Source organism: Lasioglossum baleicum, chromosome 15 (assembly GCF_051020765.1).
Source record: "Lasioglossum baleicum chromosome 15, iyLasBale1, whole genome shotgun sequence".
NCBI classification, from domain to species: domain Eukaryota; kingdom Metazoa; phylum Arthropoda; class Insecta; order Hymenoptera; family Halictidae; genus Lasioglossum; species Lasioglossum baleicum.
This window is the reverse complement of record NC_134943.1, coordinates 9,073,668-9,101,493: the sequence shown is the minus strand read 5'-3', so window position 1 is coordinate 9,101,493 and position 27,826 is coordinate 9,073,668. Positions and strand designations below refer to the sequence as shown.

The 27,826-nt window shown below is 50.6% G+C and overlaps 1 protein-coding gene across 1 annotated transcript in view; it reads right to left on the bottom strand.

Moving 5' to 3' along the window:
- LOC143216159 (uncharacterized) overlaps nt 1-26,785 on the bottom strand; it is an 89,157-nt gene extending 62,372 nt beyond the window's left edge. Inside the window, exon 1 of the mRNA XM_076438995.1 lies at nt 26,596-26,785. Coding sequence (XP_076295110.1) covers nt 26,596-26,785 — 190 coding nt within the window. The remainder of the gene's footprint in view (nt 1-26,595) is intronic.
- Nucleotides 26,786-27,826: the final 1,041 nt, after the last annotated feature.

Below are 27,826 nucleotides of genomic sequence, written 5' to 3'. Positions count from 1 at the left end.
TCGGTTGGTTGCGGGAGTATGGGTACGTGCGAATCGCATGCATTGCTCCACGGATCTATAATAAACGGACGCGTGATCCCCGCCGATTCGAATGCTCGGGGTGGAATCCGAGAAGGCGGCGAGGAGGTGGAAGGACGGAGAGGAGAGGAGGAGGAAGAAGAGGGAAGGTTGTTGCAGAGAGCCCGTTAAAATTTCATGACCAGCTCGCGCCCGAGGGTCGTAAAAAAAAATTGAATCCATCGATCCCGCGTAGCCGTCGCCTGGCGCTTCTTCGCCGCTATAGGCTGCAAATGCATTTGTCGCATCGCCGGGACGCGCGCGTTTCCCCCGTCCTCGGTACTTTCGGAAAGTAGTAGCGCGATATTTACGATCATGATCGGGAGAGAGGAGCGCGATTCCGGGGACGCGGAGCTCGTTCGTCGTCGGATCCGTTGCGCGGACGGAATTTTCTAGCAGGAATCGCTAAAAGTTCGAGGAGACAGTGGGACGACGACGTGCAAAAGGTAAGCAGCGCGCCGCTCCGCACAGCTCCGACAGGAAGTCGTCGAGGTGCAGCAAGCGATCCGAGACAAAGAGCAGAGGGCTAGCAACCAGCGGTACCTATGGTTGTGCACGGAACACACGGTACACGCGGTACACGCAGCCAGCGCAGCGTCGAAGAGAAGTTGCACGCCAGCACGAGCATGAGCACGAGCATAAGCAAGAGCACGAGCACCGAGGATCGAGCACCGGCTTGCAACGCGCAACCACTACCATCGGCGCTCTCTGCCACTACCACCACCGTGCCCCCGTCGTCCTGTCCAGGTACGAACGAGCCAGTCAGTCGCAGTATTTGGGACAAGGTCAGAAGGTTCCGCGCTCCCCGGCTCCAAGACACCGAGAGCCGCTGTCGTTGCTCCGCGAGCACGGAGAGCTGCACGCTGCACACTGCACTTTCACTTCGCCTCTACTGCCGCGTGCATTCGCAAATTGTAACTTCGCGGACGATACTCCGCTCCGATCGAGCGATGCTATCCTTCTCTCTCTCTCTCTCGTTCTCGCAGCTCTAGATCCATCTCGCTCGATTTTTATGCTGTGCCGCCTTTTTTCACTGTGCTCGCTGTCAAAGAGGCCACAAAAGTTTCGCCCGCGATTTGTAAATGGGGCCGTTCGCGGTTATTCGTAAACGGCGAATAACGTAAGCGGCGGCACGCATTCGTATGGAAATTTGCACGCGATACACCGCAAAGGCCGGGCAACGACACCTCGACGAGAGACGCGCACACGTGTGTGCGGACGTAGGTGTGTGCACGTGTACGCGTACACGTGTGTTCGAACGCGGCACCGAGTTCTCCATGTAATTTTTTATTCCGAAAATTCGATACCGCTTGCACGAGCGAGCGAGCGAGCGAGCGAGCGAACAAGCGAGCAAAATCAATTAACCGCAACGGAACGGACCGGACCGGATATTCTGTCAGAAATATCACCGGATAAACCGACCGCTTTCGATTTTCCGTCAAATGTAGAAAAACGCGGCGCGCTGCGTGCCCGAAAACCGTAGACGGACAGTTTTGATTACGGCGGTGTCGTTGCGCGTGAAAAAATAACGGAAACGATGTACAGCAGGCGCGAATCGACGCGTGAATCTTGCATCGCGCGCGCTCTCCGCTCGCCCGGTTTCGTAAATATCTCCGAGCGGTTTCATCGAACTGATAACTGTTGCGTATCCGCTCTAGAATTGGCCTGGCGGAGAACACGGATTTTTGAAGCGCGACGGCTTTCGTAACAAGCTTGGCCTGATTTTTAGGGATCCGATTGGAAAATCGGAGCGAACACCTCGCCTCGCTACCAAGTTTTCCATTTCCAACGCTTTCCTCCTGTTTTATTGCCGACAGCTATTTCCTCCGCCTATGGTGTTACACTTTGGCTTTGGATTCAACTATACCGGTTATCGAGCCGTACATACAACGATTACTTATTTGATTAGTGATTTTAACTCGATTAAATTTGTTTAACCACTATTTCCGAGTCTTCTTACAGTTTACAGCCTCGGCCCCTGATAGATGCTCGACTTTTTCCACTTAAGATGGAGTTCACACGTTCGCTGACACTGTCACGGATGTCTCTGTGGTTGTCAGGAAGAACGGTGCATGTCACATAATTTCACTTTCAAGATATTGCCGTTTAGTTTTCATCACTAATGCTTTAATATAGGAGATCGGTTAAATGGCATTATTTTTGTCAGCCTTTCGAATTTATTTTCGTTTACTTTTTAAACTCTAATTTTTGGAAATTGTGACATGCGACGTTTCTCCTTGCAACCTGAATATGACGTCCACTATCATTCGGTCTACTCGAAGATAGTCGAATAATCGTACATAATATGTTCTATAAAATCAACATTGTTTCAACATAGAGCAAAAGGAGTACGTTGCATGTAATAAAACATTTGTTATTCACCTCATGACATTATTCTTTTACATATCATTCTGGAGTGTCCTAGCTCCTGTCTGCTAATGTTTGCTGAATTCTGGAAGACTTGAAATTTTGTAAACAACATTCTGTCGAATAAACGCACCGCATGCAACGTCCGAAGGGAAAAACAGGTCCGGGCAATCAGCTAGGTTCCTGTGAAAAATCCGGCACCGCAGCCGCGCGGTAACATTGTTGATTACGCGCGGGAAGGATGGTGTTGATCGAGCAGGACATTGATCGCCAGAACTGAGATTGCACGTCGGCTCTTGTAGAACCGCGGCGAGCAGCGGGGTGAGAGAAACCGCCGTAGGTTCGTCGACGTTGAGCAACACGCGGCCCTCGTTAAACCGTGTTCGCGGGTTCCGATACGATTATGGTGTATCGACGACGCAGTGGCGCGGAGGAACGAAAGCAGATCGCTTTTAGCGAGGAAAAGGTAGGCTCGGCGTGTTCGCAGGCGGCGGCGGTGTCGCGTCGCGCTCGACGAAACGGTGAGAAAAGTCCAAAGTGATTCGGGGCGAGGACGCAGGACGGTTGGCACTCGACGAAACACAGGGAGAAGCGTGCGGTTCGGCGAAAGGGAGGGACAAAGAGAAGTAGATAGAGACGCACGACGGTCGGGTAGAGCAACGGAAGAAAGGGAGAAAGAGAGAGAAAGAGAGCGAGAGAGAGAGAGAGAGAAAGGCGGCGCGACGCGGCGGTTGCTGTCCAGCAACGGCTGACACAATGGGCATTGAAAACAGAAAATAAGCGGCATTGTTCGGCGCTTTTCAGAATCGATATTTGCGTATACGGCATCGACGCGTGTCGCGAGCGTGCGGCTCGGTGATTTAAAGCAAAGATTAAAAATAAAGGGGACACGCGTGCGTCGAGTTTCCGTCGATCCACGTCGATTCACGTCGATCCTCGTCGACCACGAGAGAGTCTGCTCGGCCACTCCTCTCTCGTCTCTCCTCTCCTCTCCACTCAGTGGCAGGGAGCCTTTGTTGCCGGACGCACGCCGAACCCCTCCTCCCGTTGCTGTTGCTGTTGCAGTTGCTATTGCCGTTGCACTGCTCCGAAAGTAGCCACGGCCGCCGTTTTCCCGATAGTCGACCGCGTGAACCAAGAACAATCGCACCTCTCCGATCGTCGACGTTCGATCGAGCTCTTCTTTCGAGTGTCCCCGATTCTCCCATCCCGTTTCGGCGCGCCGTTTTAAACATTCAACGACTCGAACATCGAAATTTCGATCTCTTCACCGTCAAATACTTCCCGCGAGAGCTTCCGCCGCGTTCCCAGCGGGACACCATTCTCTTCGAGCGAATTGTAACAGGCCCCGGCAGAGCCGCGAGGGGCCTCAACGATTCCGCTGGAAAATCGATGGAAATTATATTACAATTATTTTTATCGAACAGACAAATATTTTCGCTGGAAACGGCAGAAAGAGGAGGAAGAGGGGCCCGGTGAACAGAGAGTAGAAGCGGGGGACGAGACGGGAGAGAGAAGAAGCGAAAGAGAAATACGAAGAATGAGAGAGAGAGGGAGAGAGACGGACGCTGTTCGGGCCGAGTTACCACAGCGATCCAGCGGCTTGATCGATCGGCACGATCGTCGTCCTTGAAGTGGTCGACGTCTCTCTCGGTGCACGCAGAGAGCCAGAGGGACGAATGGAAGAAACGCCGGGAAGAAAGAAGAAACGCGGGACAAGGAGGGGACCAGGGACCCCGATAGAATTGTACGAGAGATGGAAGAGGCCCCACGGTTCGCCCGTGTGTGTTACCTCTGTTGAACGTTTGCCTGTGCCCGGGCCCGGCCCGCGCCGCGCCGGCAACCTACGGCAAACCTACGGCAACCTAACCCGCGGTTAGAAGTTTCTTTGTCGCGTTAGCATGGCGGCATTCGGCAGTGAACACCGTGTGCACCGCGGTCTAGGCAAGATGGCCGTCCCTCCTGTCGAAAGGAGGGGACGAGAGACACACCGGGGACAGGGGGCGGATGGGGAAAGGGGGACGAATTCAGGCTGCTGGAGGCCGCCCGGTTCCAACTCGCATTAGAGAACACTCGAAGATTATTACTCGCTCGCGGGGCCTCGCTTGTCCGCATAATAAATCCGCCAAGCGTCCTGTCGCCGGGCCCGACCCCCGATCGATCGCCTTCCCACCCAAATTTTTGCCTCATCCCAAAGGGATGTAATCTTTCCGTAATCTCCGTAATCTTTCCACGATTTGTGGAATTTGACGGAATTTGTGTTCAACCTTTGACTCAACATTGACTTTTGCATCAATAGTTTCTTATTGATTTAGATCACAATTAAGTCTTTTTAGTTTATCACACCGAACGCCTCCATCATTTCTAGCAAATACCCGAAAAACTCCCCCACTCTAGGTGGGCGGTCACCATGGATTAGGACAGCCCCCAGACAAAAATGTTATTCGATTCGCAAATATCTCCACCGCCCATTTCGCCAATTAATATACCAGTAAGCACAACGCACCATTATTCTCGCACTGTTACGCATCTATGGCACGCACGTACAATCTTGTGCACACAATCTCAGCACATTAAACTCAGTTTCAGTAAGTCTGCGTTTAGCGCGATCTGCAAAATCGTCAATAGTGTTTCAGGACCCTTGAATCGTTAATCCAGAACAAAAGGTGAACCCTTGTCTTCCACTTTGTCTCGTGTGATCTCGGGAAGCGGAGATTTCGCAGCGAGGCATTCGCGACGTACGTTCCGCGTCGCAATTAATCGGGTCTGCTCGTTATAAATCTTGTCGCAGGGTCCGCGGGATCGTCTCGCCTCGGACGTACGCATCGAATCCCGATTTCCTCGGATCGCGACAGCGAAAGCCATCGATCTTCGCGGATCGAAGGCCGCCTCGACGCGGCCGAGGCGACGCGTCCGATAGGGAACGAGCGACTTCCGCGACTTTCTTCAGCGCGCGACAACCTCGAAAAGCTTTCGCAACTTGCTCTCGCGGAAATCAAGGAATCGCCGCGAGATACGCGCCGAAACGACCTCGCGAAATGGTTTTTGCGGCGCGCGGCCGGGAATCTCTCTCTCTCTCCCTCTCTCGCGCGAGTAAAATTTCGCGGCAAAACAAGTTACGTAAAGAGCGTGTACGCGCGCGGCCGCGCTCGCTCGCCTCGAGCGAACAGAACCGTCGTAAAAATCAGTTCCTAAAATTACCTGTTACGCAACGGAGGACTACGTCTTCGATAGGGAGAGAGACGAGGAACGCGCGCGTGATCGATTCGCGCGGAAAATTCATCGCTCCAGGCGACGCGCACCGACGACGCGACGTGACGGCGTGACGCGAGAGACCGATTCATTTGCATTTCGCGCGAATTCTGCTCGGGAAACGATCTCCGAAACTGGTTCGAACGAGGCGTGGAACGATTCTAAGCGGCGAGCGAGTCGAATTGCGTCGCGACCAGGTTCAAAGATCGTTGCGCATCCGTTTTTCGATCGGCGGCCACGCGCGACAAACGCGTTCGTCTAGATTCAGAAATTCAGTTTTACTATGTATCAGCTTAATGAAAAAGTTCCATGCCTTGTTTTAGTCTGATGCGAAGTCGGCCACGACCTTTGCCACTCACCTAATACACGGTAATAATTATTTTCTCAGACAAGCTTCCTCTTTCTCAGTATAGTAATTAGTGCCTAGTAGAAGGGCGTGTTGCATTTCATGAAACGTATAAGTACAAATAATTCGGATTTTCTCGTTCTATTATTTAAAAGAATTTTCGGGCTTCTTTTTGATAAAACACAGCGATTGAAAATCCTATTAATAAACTCCAGGAAAGTGCTAAAAGTCTGAGAAACGTTTGCTGGTGGGTTTACGGTTTAAATCGACGACTGGGTCGAGCATTGTCGCGGAGCTTCTCAAGAAATTGGACGCGCAGACGCGGTCTCGCTAGCGGCGCGCTCGGGGACCGTGAAGGGCATTTCGTAACGCTATTGCCGGCAAGATTCGCATACCTTCCGAAGATCGGAAGACGGTGGAAAAGTCTCTCTCGGAGAGGCGAGTAGTATCCAAAGGTTATTTTCTGCGGCCGCGCTTTCGCGTCCCTCGGCGGGAAAAAAAGAAACGGGGGAAAAAAAGGAAGGAGGGGTGGCGTAACTCGTTACGCGGCCGGGTCTGCCCGCCTAATGACGAGAACCCGGTGATCGGAGGCTCGCAATTATCCCGGCCGTTTGTTAATACGTATTGTTATTAATGCGATTCTTAATCAGCTGGCATTCGATTCCGCGCCGGGAAGCTGAATAATAATATCGAGAACTGCCGCGATAAATTATAGCTTCTGGTCGAACCGACAGCGCCGCGCGCACGTTTCTTATTTTAATTACGCAACGGTGCACGCATCGGGAATCGAATCGGCACCGATAGGCTGCGCGTGAGCACGCACGCACGGTAATGTGATTGTTTGCGAACCGCGGAGAGGGTTCACGAGACCGCGGTGAACTCGACTGCCGTTTCCGGGGCTCGTTCGCGTTCCCAGGGATACTCGGGGCCACCGGGTGGCCGACCGGGGCAACCGAAATCGAGGAAAAGCTCGTCAGACGATCGACTGGACTGGCAGATCTCCTGTAAGCGAACGGTCTCGAACGCGTCTAGGGTCTCGATGATCGAACGCGCGCACGCCAGCTCGGCCGGCGCACACGTCAGGAGCGGTTTGTGCCACTGACTGGCCAGTCTGTTTCTAGGACAGCCAGTTTTTCACGCGATTTTCGCGCGATACAACGCGCTCCTCGCCTAACCTACACACAGAGAGGCCTAGCCTGGCCTGGCATGGCCTAACCTTCTTTCTTGCTCGCGATGAAATTGCGATCGACGCTCGCGATAATGCGCGCGGAGCGGCGAGCTGCTAACCAGGCCTCCGCGCCACAACCACGACCGACGACGACGACGATGACGATCAACGGAGCGATTTTTCTCTCCTTCGTCCAACGAGCTCTCCATCGCCTCCCCTTCGAATCCCGCCGGCATGGCACAACGTTTACGTAATTCAAGGCTTTTCGATCGAGTGACGAACCGAGGAAAAATGCCTGAGCGCGACGTATCCGCTTCGACTTTAACGGGACGCGGGGTGGAATCTTGGGGAAAGCGTCTGAAAAAGATCTGTGACCACGGCTAATTCTCTATCTCTCTCTCTTCTACTTTTTCGTGTGTTAAATGGAGGGATTTTATGCATTAACCCCTTGCCGTATTATTTTCTTTACAGTTACAATGATTAAGACGTCTTTATCCCCAAAAATGTCGTAGAAGATAAAAAAATTTATATTTTTTGTAAGATCACGATTATTTGAATGCTTGAATCTGTGGTTGTCAGGAAAAACGCCGCATGTCACAATTTCGAAAAATTTGAGTTTATGCATTAATGGTGCTTCACAGTACAGGATTTACATCTTTACTAGAAAAAGGTCAGGAAAATAAATTCGAAAGGCTCAAAAAGATAATGCAATTTAATCGACGTCCTATGTCAAAGCATTAGTAATCCAAACTTTAAACGGCAATATCTCGAAAGTGAAAGTAGTGTGACATGCGGCGTTCGCAGAAATATTGATTACAGACGAATCAAATTTTATTTCATTTACTGTATTTCTTTCAACAATTTGTTAATATTCCTCTAAAGAATATTACAAAATTTCTCAGAATGTGCATTCTTTACTCTCTAATATATCAGAAGATTGCATAAGTTCGTGCCGAATTTGAAAATAAAATTCAATGGTTAAATTTTAAAGATTTGGTTAAAGATGGGTTAAATTAAAATGAAAGAACGGTTAAATTTTCTACAATTAGAAAAGAATGGTGACTATATGTATAATTGATTAATAAAGTTGTATACTTTAAAATTTAACCATTGAATTTGATTTTTCATTTATGGTCTTATAATGAGAATTTGTGCAAACATATTAAGTACAGAAAGGTTTTAAGTAATCTATACATTTTGGTTGACCACGTAAGCGTTAAAAAGATAGGCGTAACATTCATATTTGTTAGACTTTGTTCGAAATCTTTATCACGAGTGTGACTCGTTAAAATACGGAAAGGAGCTAAGGCGAAAATGGACTGAAGCAATTCGAAGGAGTACAAAGATGGAAAGAATTGTAACGTACCAATGTTTTCCAAGTTATCGAAAATGGAAAGAAACTTCTGGTTGCTATCAGTTCCTTGCAATTGAACTAGACAATTTTTATCTCGCACCTTTGTTCACTGGAATTTCTAGTAGATAATGTACTCACACCTCAGACATCATTCGTACAGCTAGCGATAAAGAGAACAAACAGGATGCAAAAATTCCACTTAAAATATTCTCTCTTTTTCCGTGGACTTTCCTGTAGAACACATCCACAAATACGTTGTAGATGTCCTCATTTCGAGGGCTGGTCTCGAAAGTGAGGATCAATTGGAGATCGATAGATCGGTGTGGAAAATCGGCTCGAAATATTTCGCGCACGCTCAGTCATTCCTCATATTCCCCGGCGAAGAGTTAAATAGAGCAAAACCGGTATTCGTCCACTCGAGTTTTCCGTGGGAAAGCTATTTCCAATGCATAGTTCGAGGACATTCTTCCGAGCAGCCTATCCCAAAGTCTTGCGAGCAATTTTTATTAGCCTCGAACTGGAATGAAGCTGGAATCACCTGAGAAGTACGATTGCAAGGGTGTCTGGTAATTCTGCGAGGCTAGCGGTGGCATCGCCGAAACGGAGAATAAGAAAGCTGCGTAAGAAAGGCGCGTAGCTCCGACAGGGGAACCTGTGGGTGCATGTGCAAAACAGAAAGACAGAGAGAGAGAGAGAGAATTGGCGTGGTTGCGGCCACGGCGGTGTCCGCGTGCTCTCTCGTTTGTCGATACTCGCGATCGTTCGGTCGTTGGTGTAAGTGGCTGTGGACGGGCACCAGGAGCACGGGTATGTGGCACAAGGCCGACATTAGCATCTCTACCGGTATACCCCCTACCATTTCGCGGCGTTGTCGTCGTCGTCGTCGTCGTCACCGTCGTCACGGCACAACTCTATCCGCAGAAACCTGTATTCCGGTTATCTTGGTTTTGCGGGAGCGCATAGAGAACGAGAGACCGTGCGACGGAAAGAAAGAGAGAGAGAGAGAGAGAGCGAGAGAGAGAGATCATGCGGTTCGTGAGAGGGCAAAGGACCTCCTATCCGGAGCGAATAGGCGAATAGGCGAATCGGCAAACCCACGGAAACACCACCGAATGGATACGAGCGTTCGACCGAGGATTTTTCGTCGGACCCTTTCGCGCGATAACGGGGCTATCTCGGCCGGTTATCTGCCGCGACACGAGCACCGAGGGGGGAGCAGAATGTATTCTTTGTTCCTCGCGCTTCTCGCGATTCGTTCCTCGGCCCCCGTTATCCGGCCGGCGAACGCGAAACGTCGGATTTTCGTTCTCCCCCGATGCGAGCCATTCCTTTTCACGATTCTCCGAACGCTCCGAGGAACGAGAACAGCCGGCTACGTCGTCCCTCGGTGAAATTACGCTCGCGAATTTCCAGGTCGCGAGAACTGAAAACGCCAGAGTCGAATCGGAGAGCCCTCGTCTTCGTCTCGACTCTCGAATCGGCCAGCGACGAGATGGAATCCGATAACTAATGGGGAATCGAGTGACACCTTAACCTGGATGACCGGTACGCGCCGCGCTGAAATCTCGCCGGATTACGCCGGCGGACGCGAATTCGCGAGATTCTAGCGCGCGACAGGACGCGTCCACGGTGAAACACCGTGGCAACCGGACGGCTAACGAGCTATCGTTCCTCCTCTTTGTTCGACGAACAACCTCCCCTCTCGCTCCTTCTCGCCGCCCGTGCCATTGGTTCCTTTCAAAGGCGCCGATTGGCGACATCTCGCCGGGAAATCGGGCAATAAGAAACTCGGCTGCATTCGAACTGCATCCCGGACTAAGCCTGGAATCTCGGCCCGCGATTTTCCCTAACCAGCGCCGCGGGAAAGCGTGGCGACGACCTGGCGACGGCTTTCGGACTATGCCCTCGGAAACGGTTTTTCGGATACTATTGTTTCCCTCTGGACCATTTTCACATCATTTCTTTATTAGCAGATGGAACGACGTTCTGGAAATGTTCTGTTTGTCGATGAAATCTTTAGAGAAGGAATGAATGAAATCGTGAAGATGACTTTGATCGGTATGGAGACATATTTGCATGCGCATCTTGATTACAATGATCGGTTTTATATTATTCATCTTAGAATTATTGAAATTATGAAGTTGCTTAAATGGAAATTGATTCGATAAACTTTTCTGTCCAAGCACATATTGTAATAAAAATTGCACAAAATCTAATTAAATAGAGCCTTGTCATTTCGGTAAGGTAGAACATTTTAATCGCTTTGAGCGTTCGGTAGGTTTAGTGTTAATTTTCTATTCTAGATCGGAAGAAATGTTTAATGTTCGAGTTAAAACAGGTCCGAAGAGTTGACCCACTTGGAACAATTGCGAGATACTAAAATTGATCTTACACACCCTGTAATTGTGGTATTGCATAAGAATGTACCATAAATCAGGAAATAAGTAAGAAAAAAGATTGACGAGAGTCCGAGTGCGCGTAGAATCAGGAGATGATCGCGAATTATAAATTAGATGCAGTTCCGTGGAGCATCTCAGTCAGCCAGAGAAATATGTGCATCGCTGTTGAAATAGCAGTTGGCCAGAGAGATCGCCTGCAGCGTCACCGAAAACAGTCCACGTGTGGAGTTCGTTGAAAGTCCTTGATAATGTATCGCCGGCTCGTACACGCGCGCACCAACACGCACACACGGCGACGCATCTGAGATGATACTTCCTAATGTAAACGGGCGCGTTACGGCGTGCACCTCGGTGACTCGGTCATCGATCATCGTCGTCCCTCGTCGACGCAGAAGTTTCCGATCCACGCGACGAGATACGGTTTCGTCCGATAAGTCGATAAGTACAATTCGGAGGAACGGAGGGAAAGCCCCGTTGTCCCCGTCGAGCACGAGCACGAACGGGAACGCGAGCGTTTTAAGGAATCGCGTGCGTCACCGCGCGAAACGAGCATAGTATCGGGCTGCGTTATCGTCGGATGCACTTTGGGCTCGCAATTCGGTGCCCCACTCGACGGTACGAAGAGTTCGTTTACCCCGTTTAGACGTGCGAGCGAGGCCAGCTGCTATCGGTCGATTCATGCGCGACATTCGACGGGAACCGACAGAGACGCCGTGAAACCGCTACAAGGAGAGACTACGAGAATCAAGGGAGAGAGAGAGAGAGAGAGAGAGAGAGAGAGAGGAAGAGAGACCGACGAGATAAAGCTGAATATTTTTTAAGGCGCGATCACAGGGACCCACACGAGAACAAACAGAACTGCGACGTCTAGACGATCGTCGCAGATATACAAGCGCGTTAATAAAAATCGGCGAGCCCGGATCCGATTTTCCCCGATGGAAACTCTCGGCCGCAGAGAGTCGCGTCTCGATGATCGATCAAGCCGAAACAGCAATTCCCGCGTACTGTATACATATACGCTAGGTGTTGCTCGAAAAGGAGAAACGTCTCGAGCGACGAGCTCGTTCCAACGTTTCTGTATCGTAAGCGCGGCGATAAGACAAGAGAGCGCACGTTTTCTCGTGTCATCCGAGGCTTTATCAACGGATGACGATTTATTTTCGGCACGCGGGAAGCGAACGCGAAAGCGTGTTTCCTCGTCGATGGAATAACGGAGACGAGGGAGGACGCGTCGCGTGGGAGGTCATCCAGCGGCGTGCACGATCAAACCAGTTCCTCGGTTTGATGCAAGCTCGTACGACCGCGGAAGCGCGTTCGTATTCGACCACCGCGAGAAAAAAAAAAGAAGTTCACAGCGAGCTGCTACGCTCTGTCCCATTAACAGCCGTGCGTCAGCTGATCGTCTGAGCTTTTCGGCTGCTCGCAAATCCCTGGCCCGTCGTCGTCTCGTCGGCAAACACGGAAATCCGACCAGTCGGTTTCGCAATTCCACGAGATTCGCATCGCTCGTAAGTCCGCTCGGAGAACTGGCTCTACGGTATTAATTTAGTACATTCCTGTTTCTGACTATAAAATTGTATTTCGCAAGACGATCCGCGGTCTTCTAATTAGTTATGGTTTTGTTTCTGCGATTTTGCATAGTGTTCGAAGACATGCAGGCGGCGTTTGTTCGGCGTGTCGAACATCGACTGGAATCGATCGAGGGGTTCTCCGAGGAGGACGAAAGCTGGCAGTAGCGCGAGCAATCGAGTCGACGAGTCGATTTATCGCGATGCAATGGGAATTTGTGATCCGCACCTGGACCGCTCAACGTCGAGTGACGTTATCACCGCCGAAATAGCGCAACGATAAGGTCGTCTCTCGGACGAGCGGCCAATGACGCGGCCTGCACCGTGCCTGTTCTCGATTGAATTCCATTAATCTGGCTTACGACGGCTGTTCGGCAACGCAGCGCCGACGGGGACGTCTTTATTCGCGGTTTAATTAATTCGAGCGCGAGCCCGACCGACTATAATGCAATCTTATCGAGCGACAGACACGCGAGCACCTTCTTCCTGCGGCTGGATAACGAGCGTATTTTCACCAGGCCGAGGAACGTCCAGATGTCTGATTCGGAAATTGATTTCCGTGAAGTTTCCATCGACTCGATTTTTCTATTTCGCGATAAGTGCCCGATAAGGCACCGCCGAAATATCTCTGTCGTTATCGATCGCTGATCGCAAACAAACATCGCGCGCGGTCTTATCCGCGAGACAGATAATTCGAGGAACGCGGGTGCAATCCGATGGAAATTCGCGAAACGCATCGGGTCCCCGTGTCGATCTCTGGGTCGCGTTGATACGCGGCGATTAGCGAAATCGCGTTACGACACCGGCCGATAAAACGACCGAGGAACAATGAACGGCGTGGCAAACATCGTCGAAGACAAAGTGCGCGTCGAAGGCGAGGCACGTTCGCGGGCGCAGAAAAGCGTCGCGTTCGCGAAACGACAGCGACCGGCAAAAAGCCGTTAAACGGGTTACGCGAGCGAAAAAGAAAAAAGAAAAAGAAGAACGATCACAGAAACCGTCGAGCGTAAACGTAGAGCAGTTACGTCGTCGCGCGGTGGAGCAAAAGAGCTGGCGCGCGCGATTCATTGAAAAACCAACGACGCAGCTAAACAAACTGCTCGGCCGGGCAGTCGCGGATCGATGGATCGCGCCGAGGATCGAGAAAGGTAAGTAGGTAGGTACAGGCGCACACACGCTCTCGACACACCGCGAGGCGGCTCGGAGTGGCGCTCCGATTTTGGACCAGCCTGTAGCGGAGGAGTGAGGTAGGTTAGTGAATCGACTGGTGTTATCTGGATGCACGGAACGTGCGGACGGCCAGTACGGAACAACGTGTCCGAGTCAGCGAAACAGAGGCGGTTCGAGCAAAGCTGGCGAATAATATCGGTACGCGGCGTACACGGTAAACCAGTGCGAGGAGTGCGTAGCTCGGCGCCGGTCCCGAACCGATTTCGTGGAAACCGGAGATCGCGGTCAACATAAAGTGTTCGAGAGAGCGTTCGTCGTCTAGACGCTGACTCGTGTGCTCGTCTGTTCGCGTTGCCGATTTCGAGTGCTCGCAGAGTCTCGGATTTCCGTGCGTCCCCTTTCTCTCTCGACGTTTCGGCCGCACGGCGGCGAGACGATAGAGGAAGTCTTACGTAATCGAGAGACAGCGCGCATCCTTCGCACGGTGTCGTCGTGTCGGACGCGCTGAAAATTATCGGATCCCGTTCAGATAACCCTTTTTACCAGCTAGTTCTTATCGTTTATCGGATGGTACTTAAAGTGCGATATCCATCCGAGTGCAGTTTCTGCATTGTACCGGCGACGGAAACGTACGAGCCCGCGCGGACACGCACGCGAACACGCTCACCCATACGCACGGTCGATCGGTCGGTCGGTCGGTTGCCGATTTTCTTTTACGCGCAGTCGCGAGCGAGTAACGGGCAACAACGCGCGCGCGAGTCTTGTTTTCGCGGTCGAGCGTCCCCGAGGCGGGCGGAACCGGTGCATCGAGAGCCAATTCGCCGCGCCAATGCGGCCGATAAACGTATCTAACGCATAAATCAACCTTTCTGTCCAAAACAGCGAAATTCCGTGAATCGGAGCGGCGAAAACAAGCGGCCGGCTGCACTCGCGAAGACAATGTGCGCGACGTAAACACGTTTCACGGTGTATCGATCGAACGGGAACCGCGAGCTCAGCGGCCACGGATCGATGGAGATTTATTTTTAACGTGATTCAGTGATTTTCTCGAGGAGGTGTCTTCTACCGAGCCGAACAGGAGACGTGGAATTTCGCGCATCGGACAGGGGACACGCAGCTGTGCACACAACACCGGACGTTCGGTGAGTATTATTTTCCTGGTTTTCCATTTCGAGCGCCGATCCAGAGAAGATCGAGTTTTCCTAAAGAGAGAGAAAGAGATTCGTCCTCGAGACGGAACAAAGAGACGCGCGAGAGATCGATCGGCTCGAGCCGGGTCGATGGAAAAAACGATTCGCTGACATTTCGCCGAGCGGCTCAACACGAAATACGCTCGGCGGTCGCATGTTTCGGAAATTAGATGGCACAACCGCCACGCCGGTAAGCGAGCCGATCGCTCTTCGTTAGGCGGTTCTTTACGAGCGACCACTCCTTGGTCGTTGCCGAGCCACGATAAATCGGCGATCGTTTCCACGCGCCTCGCCAAAGGGTTTCGCAAGATACAGTGTGCGACTATAAGAGCCGGATCGTAAAACCGTCGAACGTACGGGCTCGACTTTGTACCGGGGGATCGACGAAAATTATTCGGGAACGATCAAGAAAGTTCTGTGAGATCGTGTGGCCCACATATGTACTGAGAAACGTCCCCGCGAGAGAAGCGAGGTGTCAGGGATGATCGAGAGGCTCGAGCCGCGGCGGTGGGAAGGAATTCGGAGATACGACGATAAGCCGCCGCGCGGAGCGGCGAGAGATAGCCAGGCAAAACACGGGTTCGCGAGACTGCAAGTTGCAGCGGCGAATTCGGTTTTACGCGTCAAGATTCGAGAGAGCGTTGCATCGGCCGTTTATCGCCGACTCGAGGCGTATTGACTCACCTGACTGTCGCGGGTGAGTCACGCTGCCGGTACGACGGTTTCGGATCGTCGTCGGACGCGTTCCACGATCCGCGGATCGAACTCGTTTCGAACCGGTCGAAAGTCCGCTGTCCCGAACCATCTCGCGATCGCGATCTCGTCCCGCGGCCGGCATGCGCTCGAATTCGAGCCGATTACGGTCACGTTCTCCTCTCCCGCGTGCGTTTGCAACGCGTTTCCAACGCATTGGGATAGGTCGTCGCATTCGCCAGGACAGAGGGCGCTTTGTTCCAAGAGTGCCCGGAGCGCGTAATCACCGCGAGCGGCCGGACCGCTCTTCCACGTTCCTGCCATACAAGCGTTACACCGACGCGACGGTCTGTCTTTCTCTGCGACTGACGCTGCACAGCGCAACGCAACGATCTCTCCCCTCGACAGAGAATCTATCGGTACTCTAGCCGCGATCGCAATTCAACGATCCCGGGACACCGGTTGCCCTTCCTCGTTCCCTTTTCAAATCACCCGAGCCTCCGATGCGAACCTGTCGAAAAGCGGATAGCCGCCAGCGCCGGGCCACTGTACGGACTAGATTGAAATTGAGAGCGACGAAACCGCGGCTTCGACTAGGCTACCTTATGCGGGGGCGGCGAGGGTACTAGGTTTTAGGGTAGCACTCGATTCGAATCTTCCGGCGAGACGATTCCCGGCTAGTTTCACCGTAGCGCACTCGTTTTAACACGTAGTCTCGTTTTAAATATAAATAGACTCAAATGTCAGAAGGCAGAAATTGTCAATGGAGCACAGTGGCGCAACGAGGGGGGGGGCATTATGAAAAGAACAGGTGTGGAGTTGGGCCTGAAGTTCTCCTTCTCCAGGAGTTATTGCGGATGGTAGCTCCCTGGAGAAGCCATATTTCGGGTCAAGTAGATAGTAGAGGGGCAGTTCATTGGGTGTCCCGAGAATAAAATGAAAAAAGGGGGGCAGAGGGCCTTGGTCCATCCCCTCAACCCCAAGAAAAAGGAAATAGAACACTGGAAAATTGGTCAAACTGTAGAACAGCTGCTTCATCTTCGATTTCGATGATTTTCGGATATGTTATATGTAGACTGCGGATCTTTATGCGAAATACAAAATATCTGCATCAGTGGTTCTTAAACTGTGGTCCTTTACCGGAGGTTCGCGAAACAATTTCGACATCAGCAAATATTTTTGCTAAAAAAAAACAGATCATTCAAATCATTTTCATGTTTGAAATGTTTTATGTTTCAAATTAAATCTCAAAAAATACTAAAAAATGTTGTTCAAGAGGTGGGCCCCGGACTACATAAGTTTAAGAACCACTTGTCTACATCAATTGCAAAATACAGGGGCCACCTACGAAATTTTTTCTTCTTCTATTGTAATTATCTTGTACAGTTGAAACTAATACACTGGTGCCCTCCTATCTTTTTAATATGTTCACTGCTTCAAATTATACGTAGTTATTTTTGTCATAAATGCATAAAATCCGCAGTCTAGTTATACATATGTAAAACTCAACATTATGTAATACATATGTAAGTACAGATGAACATTGGCGATTCTTGCACCAGGCCACAAAATTTTATGGAGTCTTGATGAATCCGATGGAGCACTTTGTATTGGTTCCTACGAGGGAAAACAGAACCACTCACAACAAAATTCTAAGCGGATGCAAAATGTAAGCCTTGGCTGTACATTCTTCTACGTGGAACTCGATTTGTTTGAGATCCTTAATATCCTAGATCCATAGCAATATATCTCCCAAAACGAAGAGCTCAATTTAAAATGTGACTGGCACGAGACTCGAGCAGATTAGAAAGAGTTCACCGACCTCGCGGTGAAGATATTCGACGACTCTTCCTCTCGGAAGTGTACAATATGTATTTGGAGCGACGTCGTCGTTTGATCGCGCGAGTAGAACGCGGCCGGTGGATCGGGAAAAAAAACGCGTTCGGTCGATCCCACGGTCGCGAGTAATCGAGAGGGCCACGATTCGTGAATCAGCCGGTAGCGGGTACAATACGCGAGCACACAGAGGCTCGGAGCCATTGAAAGGCAGCGAGGCAAACGGGAGAAGAAGAGGGTGAAACTAAAAAGGACAAAAAGAGGAGGGGAAATTAGGGACGGAGAGGGAAGAAGAGAGAGCGAAAGAGAGGACGAGAAGAAGAGAACGAGACGGCGGAAGCCGAATGCGAGCACGAACGAGAGTGAGAGCTCTCGGTGCCGTCGTATTTTCGGGTGACCGTGGCCCTGCCCTCGGGACAGGATCGTTTGTGTGCCACTCGGTGCATTCTGGCCGGAGACGGGAGCAGGTCGGTGAGACCGTGTGCGCCAGTGTGCGATGCACCAGCGCACACCGTTGCATTTATATTTGGCTGGAGGGCGGAGTGGGTTCGGCGAGTCGGAGCGAGTCGGAGCGAGTCGGAGCGAGTTGGAGCGAACGCTCCCTCGAGTTCCTGGCGCTCGCGAGAGCTCTCACGCACACTCTCGTTTTCCGAGTGCGTGCGACGAGCAGAGGCCCCGAAGAGAGGGGATCAGCGGTTTCGTCGGTTTTATTATTCGGCACTGCACGCCGAGTTAACCCAGGTCAGTGTGGTAAAAAAGCTACACGTTCGGCGAGTTCGCCGTACGGCAGTGCATCGGGAGAGAGTGCATCGGAGCGAGAAGCGGCCCGCCGCAACGGGACAGACGAGGAGAGAGAGAGAGAGAGAGAGGTACACACCGTGTGTATCGTCGGAGACGCGTATTTGCGAGCCGGGGCACACGCACACGCTCGTGTGAACACGCACTTGCACGCACATGCATGCATGTAAGCGCCCTCGTATGCACACGCCTGCCACGAATAATCGTGCGCGACACATCCGTTGCCGAACCAGCCTCGTTCGACGAGACCGGAACGCTCACCCGACTTTTTACCCGGCGCGAGCACGGTCTGCTTTTCGAAAGAAGATTGCTGAAGTTTCGCTATAACCTGCCCGCACCCATCTCACGAGTCTGAAATAATAGGAGTGGGCAGCTATTGTGTCTTCGGTTGTCTCCTTTCAAAAAACAGGGAACACGACACAGCACCGGCGACTGTTCCTCTTTCGGTAGCTGCGAAATCGAATTTCGAGGGGTGAACGAACCCCGAGAATTTTGCTCGAGAGCTTCCGTGGTTGGGATTTATGGGAGACAGAAAATTTCGTGAATGAACGACTAGACGAACAGTGAAAGAGAGAGAGGGAGTGAGGGGGGGCGAAGTCCCAAAAGCTCGCAAAGCGAAGCGGGAGAGCCTCGGCTCGGGTGGAGCAAAATCCGAGAAAGATCGAGCGAGAGAGAAATAAAGAAGCCGGAGGCGGGCGGGTTTGGGGAGGAGAGAGAGAAAGGGAGAGAGAGAGAGAAAGACGGAAGGACCGTGGCAGAGAGGTGGGTCGGTAGCTTCGCCAGTTAGCCGGGTTTAAAACAGCTGCCAAATTTCCCTCTCGGCCGAGAGAGTGAGAGTGACCCATCGAGAGCGAGTGTGTTCCACATCGCGTTTCGCAGCGATACAAGCCGGCGCAGCCGGCTGCCTGCACATGCACATGTACATGCACATGGAGGTTGCACGTGCACACGTACTGTTCGAGCCGAAGCTCGGGCACGGACGCGAACGCGCTCCCACATTTGCGCGCATCCATGCGCGCGGCTCCTACGTGCATCCACCATCACCGACACAGCTCGAAACTCACACACGCCCACTGTCGTGTGCTCGACCGTGTTCTCGACCGTGTGACCGTACAAATGGCGCACCACGCACACCGACAAACTACCGGCAAGTTTCAAGCGCGTTTACAGACGCGACGTGTACCCGCGTGCACGTCCATGTGCATGTGCTCTCCGTGCTTCGCCGTGCCGTGTGCGCGATGCATTGCACTGGTGTGCACACCGTATCGGTGGATGCAACCCGAATACTACTGCACTGGCAACGCTTCGCAGGCGTCCCCGTGTCTGCATGCATATCGGATGCAGCCAGAGACCACACTGTGCCAAGACGAAGCTGCCGAGGATCAATGAGATCTTCGCGACCCCGTTCCGACCGCGTACCCATCGCTCCTTGATCGTACAGAATTCGGAATATTTAGGGGATCACAAAGCAGCACTGAAACCTGCATGAGACTTCATCGACTGGATCGAGTCTTCATTCATTGTGCCGACTTTCACAAGCAGACGGTGCACCTTTTGAAATAACAGTCATCCAAGTCAATTGTAGGGAACAGCAGCCAGATAAAAATGTGTTTTCTCGGATGTTCAACATTTTATTATTTTTGTCATAATATCAGCAGTCTATTCATGAGTCATTTAATTGTGGGGGGAGAAAAGAGGGGTAGATTCGAGTTAAGTTGCTCGTGCAATCGTATACTCTTATACAGCTTGATAGGACTAAAAGTTCTGTTGGTGCACGCCCACATTACTTAAAATACTTGTCTATGGCGCCCACGGACTGTGAATTGCATTCATTTGCCCGCGCGTATTTTCGTATCTGGCGTTGGACGCAAACTCGTTGTAAATTAATTCACAGCCGGTACCAATGGCTAGATTGTTTACTACGAGATAACTCATAGTGCGCATTCAACGTGTCCATAATTCCAGCGTCAAGGTGCATAGCAATGCACAAGCGTTCAGAAGTACGGTCTCTGAATCTTTGTAGATCGTATCGCAACCCTATTTTCTCACAGCCGATCATCTAATTTCAAAGAGTGCATGAAAATTGCACCTGTGCTCCTGTTTTCCGAGCTGTAATGCTCAAGGGAAGATCATGCAGGATTTAGCTGCTGGTTGACACTTTAAATAAAATTTTCGAAAATCCATGTGGTACTTCTTACATTTTCTAGGTTTTTACCAAATTTGGTGCAACGAATATATCACTAGAACTACCGAATGAGTCGAAATGATTCCTGATTTCTTCTTTTATAAATATTACAATTAGAAATATGCTTTTCTGAGAAAATTTTTTTAGTGAAGTTCTCTATCGAACTAGGATAATTTCGGAAGAGATGCACCGCATTTTGTTCTCTGGTTATAAAAATTTTATTTAAAAAGAATTGAAAGTGTAGACAGGCACAGTTGAATTTTTATATTAATATTAACTTTTATATTAGTATACAGTAAAGTCGCGTTTACTGTCCAACAGCCTGTGTTCTGCACGGACAGTGATCGCATATCGACATTATTTTTTTATGACTGCGGCTACCGCGCCGACCGCGCCGAGAGTTCCAAAGAAAACCGAACGTAGAAAAGGACAGCATGACAGTGGAGTGGATAGGCAGTGGACAGTGATCGTGTACCCGATCGCGGACAGTAAACGCGACATTACTGTACTGTTTAAAAAAGGTTGAAAAAGTGCATCTCTCCCTAGGGTCTGGGGTGAGATGCATTCCTAATTGGGGACAGACGCACTCCTTTATTTGCAGTCTCTTCTCGCTACTTTACCTCTTTGTTTCCTCTACCACACATGTTACATAAAGTAGTATACATTGTACATGTTTCATGGAGCGTGCACGAATACGGAAAATTTAATTCAGTACTAGCAATAGTTTTTTTGCGAATACCTCGCGGAAACTAAAAGTGATCCCCTCATATATGAACAGGAAAAAGTTGTTCAGAATCTCAAAATCTATAACAAATTTAAATTTCATCAAAATCTGAAAGCAGTGCCTCTTTCCAAATAATTACCATAATATTAATGTGTATGATGTGAACAAATAGTGTGTCAAACAACAAGTCTCAGTTTTAATTTATCGCTTTGTAATTAAGGATCTTCTGGAGGTACAATGTGAGACAAAAGTACTAGAAATTCGAAGTCCATCAATATATTGGCAATGAAAGCCATTCATGAGTATATTTTTGTTTTTGATAGTATTTTTTTTTTGGAGTTTCTAGTTGTGTTTTTTCAAGGTTTAAATAGGGTTTGAAGTGGAATTTTATGAATTCTCCATAAGAAGACGTGTTAAAATGTGCAAACTTTAAGTTGCTATAATTCTTAACCGGTGCAGTGAATCGAACCCAAAGATTGGTAATTGCATTAATTTAGCAAGAATTATATCTTGTCAAATTTTCAAAAATTTTGTTGCGTTTTTATATACCTCCAGAACATCCTTAATTGAAAAAGGGATGCTCCTGACGAAAACGACTGCCTAGAATACGTACCTAAATTACTGGTGCGTTTATCCTCAAATTGAGGGAGAGACGCACCTATACAAAAACAAGAACCAGTACAAGAAATTTTGTCATAACACGATGAAACATCGTAATGGAGTCTCTATTTAAGTCAATACTGATAGTTAAAATCATACAATAAGAACGTAATAACATTTGTAGTTACCACTCACAAAAATATTTCGTCAGGAGTACGGAGCGCTAAAAGTTTTTATGCTTCTGTTACACGTAAATGATGTGGTACAGGTGTCCTTCGAAACGAGGTTATTTGCACAGATTAATACAATGTAAATGACACGCGAAAAACAGTTAAAAATCGTCCAGCATTGCCACAATAAAAACTGGTGCATCTCTCCCGAAATTACCCTACATACATATTTAAACAAAGCCGGCACGAAATCTAAATAAATGCAATTTTGTCATTATTAAAAGGCGATGTATGCCAACTGCGTTTAGTGCTCGGTGCTTCTCGTGAGATTATTGGAAAAAATTTCCTCACCCATATACGAGGGCTGTAGTTATTCGAAAAATTGGTATCCTTTGGTTACGCGAGTTCGACGATCAAGGGGGTTCATCAGAGAAGAAGGGGTAGAAGAGTGTAATCTGGTGATTTTGCTGGAGGGTTGAGAGTCGCTGGGCACCGTCCGATAGAGAGGAGAGAGAGCCTCCGAAACGGAGCGGGCACTCTCAGTTTCTGGGACTAGAGCAACAAGTAGTAACCGCGTTTATATCGACGCCGTCGGCTACGTAGCGGATGCACAGTAGGTATTAGTATATATATGTGGGTGCATACATAACGTAGCCAAATATATAGGTCAGCTGCAGCGAACGGCGGCGGCGGCGGTGGTGGCTGTGGTGGTGGCGGTGGTGGTGGTGGTGGCAGCTGACGCAGCTCGTTTAAAGCGCAGTCGGTTACCCCCGAAATTTTCCAAGTCGGCCATGGGAGGGGTGGAGGGAGAGGGTAGTTGGCTGAGCAGCGCTATCCCCGAAATACGAGGAACGCCGGCATGTACCAGCCGTCTGCTGGAACCGTATGTACTCCTCTCTTATGTACCGGCTGCGAACCGTCGCGTCGATCGTTCAATGTCACAGCAACAGTTTGCCACGGTGCACGCCCGGAAAACCCGGCGAAAATGTTCGGCCTCGCGACGACGCCTTTCCGCTCCGCGATATCTCTCTTTCCGTGTTAGTTCGCGTATCGGCGTTCTGCGAGTTGTATCCGAGTATGTAGATCGCATTATCCGAAAACGTTCCGACCGATTCGACTGTCCGGTTGGCCGGCACAAAGGCGCGATTGTAACAAAGGGCCGGCACGGACAGGGAGGGGGAATCGTTGCTAAAATCGGCAGGGTAGCGGAGAGAGCACGGCTCGCTGCCGTTCCGGTCAAAGCTAAAATCGGGTTTCTGGTTACATCGAATTTCGCGAACGAATTAAGCGTACCCGAGGCCACGCCCTCGATGATTTTCGGGAAATTAGCCGTAAACAACGCGGTCCACCGAGTCTTTTCAGGAGCAACGAGCTAGCTCTCTCTCTCGATGCTCGATTAAACGTCGACGTAACACGCGAAAAACAAACGGGATCGTTGCACCCGAGCGAGTAGACGACGCGGCGCGGCACGAAGCGGAGAGCGGCAGAGGTCTTTCGAGGAAAACACAGTGAAATTATTTCGAGTTCCCGGGGTCGTTGACTTTATTTGTACCTGTGCCAAGAGCAAACCACGCCGATGTCGAGTCCATGTGCCGCCGCGGTATGTAGATGCGGCACCGCACACACGCCAGGTACATATGTACGCGTCGCTCGTTCCTCGCGCAACAAGTAGGTATCGCCAAAATATGGTCAGACGACCGGAGAGAACGAGGGAACGAGAGATAGAGAGAAAGAGAGAGAGAGAGAAAAAGAGAGCAGAGAAGAGAGACGGCTGTAGACGAGACGAGGATACGTATTCGCGCCACGATCTGGCCATCCCGAGTTTTCAAGGGCGCGGAATCGCCGCCGAAACGGTCACGATCGGAAAAAGAATCCGGCAGAGGGTTCCCGAGCGGGAAATCGAGCGAATACCCAGAGGAGCGGGAGTCGGGTCGCGCGCCAGCACCCGCCACCAACTTTCAAGAGTCACCGGTGCATGGAATCGCTGGCGCTCTGCCAGCTACCGCGATCGCAATCTCCGGATTCGAGGTTACCGATTCACGGAACGGCGTCCTTAATTTCATTGATCCGACGCCCGCTGAAAACTCGACGAATCGAGTAAACCAACATTCCCCGCTGGCGGCTACTGCCCCTAAAATCATGAAGTCACCCATCGCAAACATCGTAGCCGCGCTATGCATTTCGAAAGAACAGAGCACTCACTGCTGGCACCCGAGTGTCAACCGTGAGAAGACGTTCTTGGGACAACAATTGCTACGACTGTATCGTAGAATCTGATAAACCTTGGACATCATAAATCTACCTGGCAACTCGAATGTCTCCCGTTAGGAGGACATGGGAATTCTTGTATCATTCTTCGAAATATTCTTCAGAAATCTATGTTTATACTTATTGCCTATTTTCCAACGTTTCTCAATATTTTTGATAAACTTCTCCAAAATTCCTTCAATATTGTGTCCGCTCACATTCCTTCCGGTAAAAATAGCCTCTAGTAATCCACTAACGCAATCCTTTCGTTTCAAATTCTTCAATTTGCACCATTCTTCGAGCAACTCTAAGCGGGTGATCGTAGATACGTTTACTAAAATATTAAAATAAAATGATAATATGGGATTGCGGGATTTTCTCTTTGCCGTTTATGGAGATGAAGTAGGCTTTCAAATTAAATACTTCGCAACGCGTGCAAATGCGTGCAAATTTTGTAAAACTTACGACGTTCTACTAATTTTTCTTAAAAAGTATCAGTTCATAAAATATGTCATACAGTGTGTGCAGGAAACGTAAATCTACCATTTCCAGTTACAGCCATACGAATAATATCATATACAGGGTGTCCCAAAATTAGTGGAAATCCCGAAAGCGGGTGGTTCCTGAGATCATTTTAAGCGACATTTTCCTTTGCAAAAATGTTATCCGCGGCTTTGTTTAGGAGTTATTAACGAAAAACACGGGCCAATCAGAGCGCGACCTAGACACGAGTTGGCACAGTCGGCCCGGCGCGCCAACTGTCGATTGCCAACACAATATTACTTTCGGCCTGGTCTCCCCACCGATTGAGTTGCTGCAACAATCGTCGAAGATGTTGTTTGGTTATAAATAAGATCGGAGTGCAACAGGCGGATGCAGCTGCTTCGGAAGCATGTAAATGCATTCGGAGCGGATTCGGGAGGGTTGGCCCTGTCGGACCCGAAGCTCGCGCGATTCCACGCGCGTCGAGTTCCCGGCCGGAGAAAGCTCCGGTGATTCGTTCGTGATCGCCGGCTGGCTGTGCGAGTGCCGCGGCGTGCAAGTACTTACGTAACATCAATTACGCTGGCTAGGATACTTAGGAGTAAACAACGGTTCGTTACCGGCGTTTATGCACGCGTTATTCTGTGTCAGCGTACCTTGCACTTACGATAGCCTCGACGTACGAAGACCCTTTCGTCGTCCCAGATAACGCCGATGAATGTATTCCCGCGTCTACGGCGAACCGTGACGCCATTTACACGTACAAGCGGAGTGGTGGCTCACACCGAGACGAGAAGGATCGAGTCGACTCGCGAGACGATCGAAAAATCGCATCGTACGCGCAGCGCTATTCTCGAAACGCCAGCGGACCGTGACGAGCTTGCCTCGCGAGTACTCGTCCCGATAATGCGTATCGCCGGGGCTAATGAAACAAATTACATAATTTGCATAATCGGTATAATTATCGCGAAATTAATTCGAATAATTGCCGACGTGGAAATTTGTGCTCGGGGGAGGAAGTCGGTGGAGAGTCCGTTCCGGCGTTGAGACGCGGCTCGCGATTCGTTCTCGCGTCCCTTCTAATTTAATTAATAACGCAGAGGATGCAATGCACGCGTTACACGCTTGTCCATTCGTCGGGAATCGGCCGTAATGCCGCGGATTGCCCCGCGGAGCACCGCTCCTGGCCCGCCGAGAGCTTCGAACAGGTAGGAAAATAGATGACTAGTAGAATGAACTAGAATTACATAGGCACAGATGGCTGAGTGAAGCGCTACCCCATAGGAACCGAGCGCGATGAAACCACGCCTACTCGAAGCAATTCACAGAGAGGGAGAAGGACAGATGAGTGCGGTGCCTAAATTTTTGGAGCCTAGGAGGCGTGGCATTTCCTTAGACCGTCTAGTTATCGGGCGACCAATCGCGCGCGCCACAGGCAAAAATAGCTAGAGGTCTTGTTTATCAAACGGTCCCCGCATTCGTCGGAGTGCTTTTCCTTCTCTCGGACAATAGTCCAGGCCAGGCCCATAGAAATGGAAAGTGGAGAGCGTCTCCGTCGACGGGCAGCTCTCCGACACCGGGAACGCGTGACGACGAGCGTAAAGCGCGAACGCGGCGGCGATAAGCAGAGATACGGTCAAGGCCGGCTCGGATACCGGCCTGCTATCCGTTCTCTTTCCTGCACCGCTCGCTCGACACCGGAATGAACCAGCGACACCGCGTGTCACGCTTCGATCTCGAACGCGTTGCGCCGCGACGCGATCCGACGCGACAACACGGGACGAGAAACGACGAGACGAAACGAAGGAGAGAAGGCAGAGGAGAGAAGAAGTGAGAAAGAAACGACTCCATCGCCGTCGCCGACTCGGTAGGCCGTCCTCGAAAGATACGCTTCGTCGAGACGATCCCCTCTCGCGGCCACTTCGAATTCGGCGCGGCCTTCACCGATGCAGCCGCGCGATTGGTCCGACTGACCCACTGCCACTGACCTTGGGCCCATCCGACCGCACTGCCGAGCTCTCCGCATCCGCCGCCGCCGAGCCGAACACCGGCTGCACTTTCGGCAATGCACCGCACACCGAGGAAGCGAGCGAGACGGAAGATTGAATACGCTTCGCCGGACCTCGGGCCGCTTCTTACACTCTCTCTTTCAGTTCGGCCCTCGTCGGACGCCCGCATTTCGACGCGCCTTTGTTTTTTAACGCCTGGTCCTCTCGCATACACCGTGTCCAGAAAATCGTCGATACCGAACGGAATTGTCGAATATGAGTCACCATCACATTTTGAAAGCGATGACTATGTATTCCCGGAATGTCATTCGTGACACCATCGTCGCAGGAAGTTCAACACTTGACAAACCGAACAAATTCTTGCATTTTGTAGATGTAACCAAATAACGTCAGAATTTATTTACAAAGCTGGATACATTATCGTATCTTCGATTTCTGGGAAGTCTGGCAGTTGAAGTGTCGAGAGACACGGAGCAACGAACAAAATATTCGATTCTCGTGATTAGGCTTATCGAAACGGTATTAATTAAAGTACCATCTGGCGATGCCGCGGGCGAAAAGCACATCGACGGTTCACGGCCACCGTGTACCGGCAAGCGGCGGCCGCAATTATCCCATGCAGCTCGACAAAGCAACGATTCGGAGCAAAGATTTCGTCGGCCGCGATAACGCTCGGGCCCGATAAGATCGCGGTTGTCCCGCGCGCGCGTTCACCGTCCTCTCCTTTCATTTTATTCGCGGCCGATAAATTATTCATGCTCCTTTTCGAGGGAATAAACGCTTACACCTCGTAACCTTGTCGCGCTCGTTGATCCCGGCTCGAGCGAGACAACGCGGCTGCCGTCTCGAGCGTCGACGCGACACACGTTGCACGCCGTTCGAGGGCGCGAAATTCGTCGATTCGGTGAAGGTTTCGTGCCGGGTCCCAAGGATCGAGATTACCAACGCTGGACGAAGGGGGACGTGGGGTCTTTGCGGCCTCCGGTCTCCGATGTTCCAGCGACGGTCGTCCAGTAGCGAATTTCGGAGAAGTCCGGTAGAACAACCGCTGCCGTTTGCGTTTCAGGGTCGGGATGTTTACTGTAGGGAGCCTGGGATACTGTTGGGAGATTACATGAAAAAGTGTGGAAGGCAGAGTCCTGCGTTCAATTCAATTTTAAACATTTCACGTAAGTTTCAACTATTTCTAGAAGGGGATTTTGATCCAACC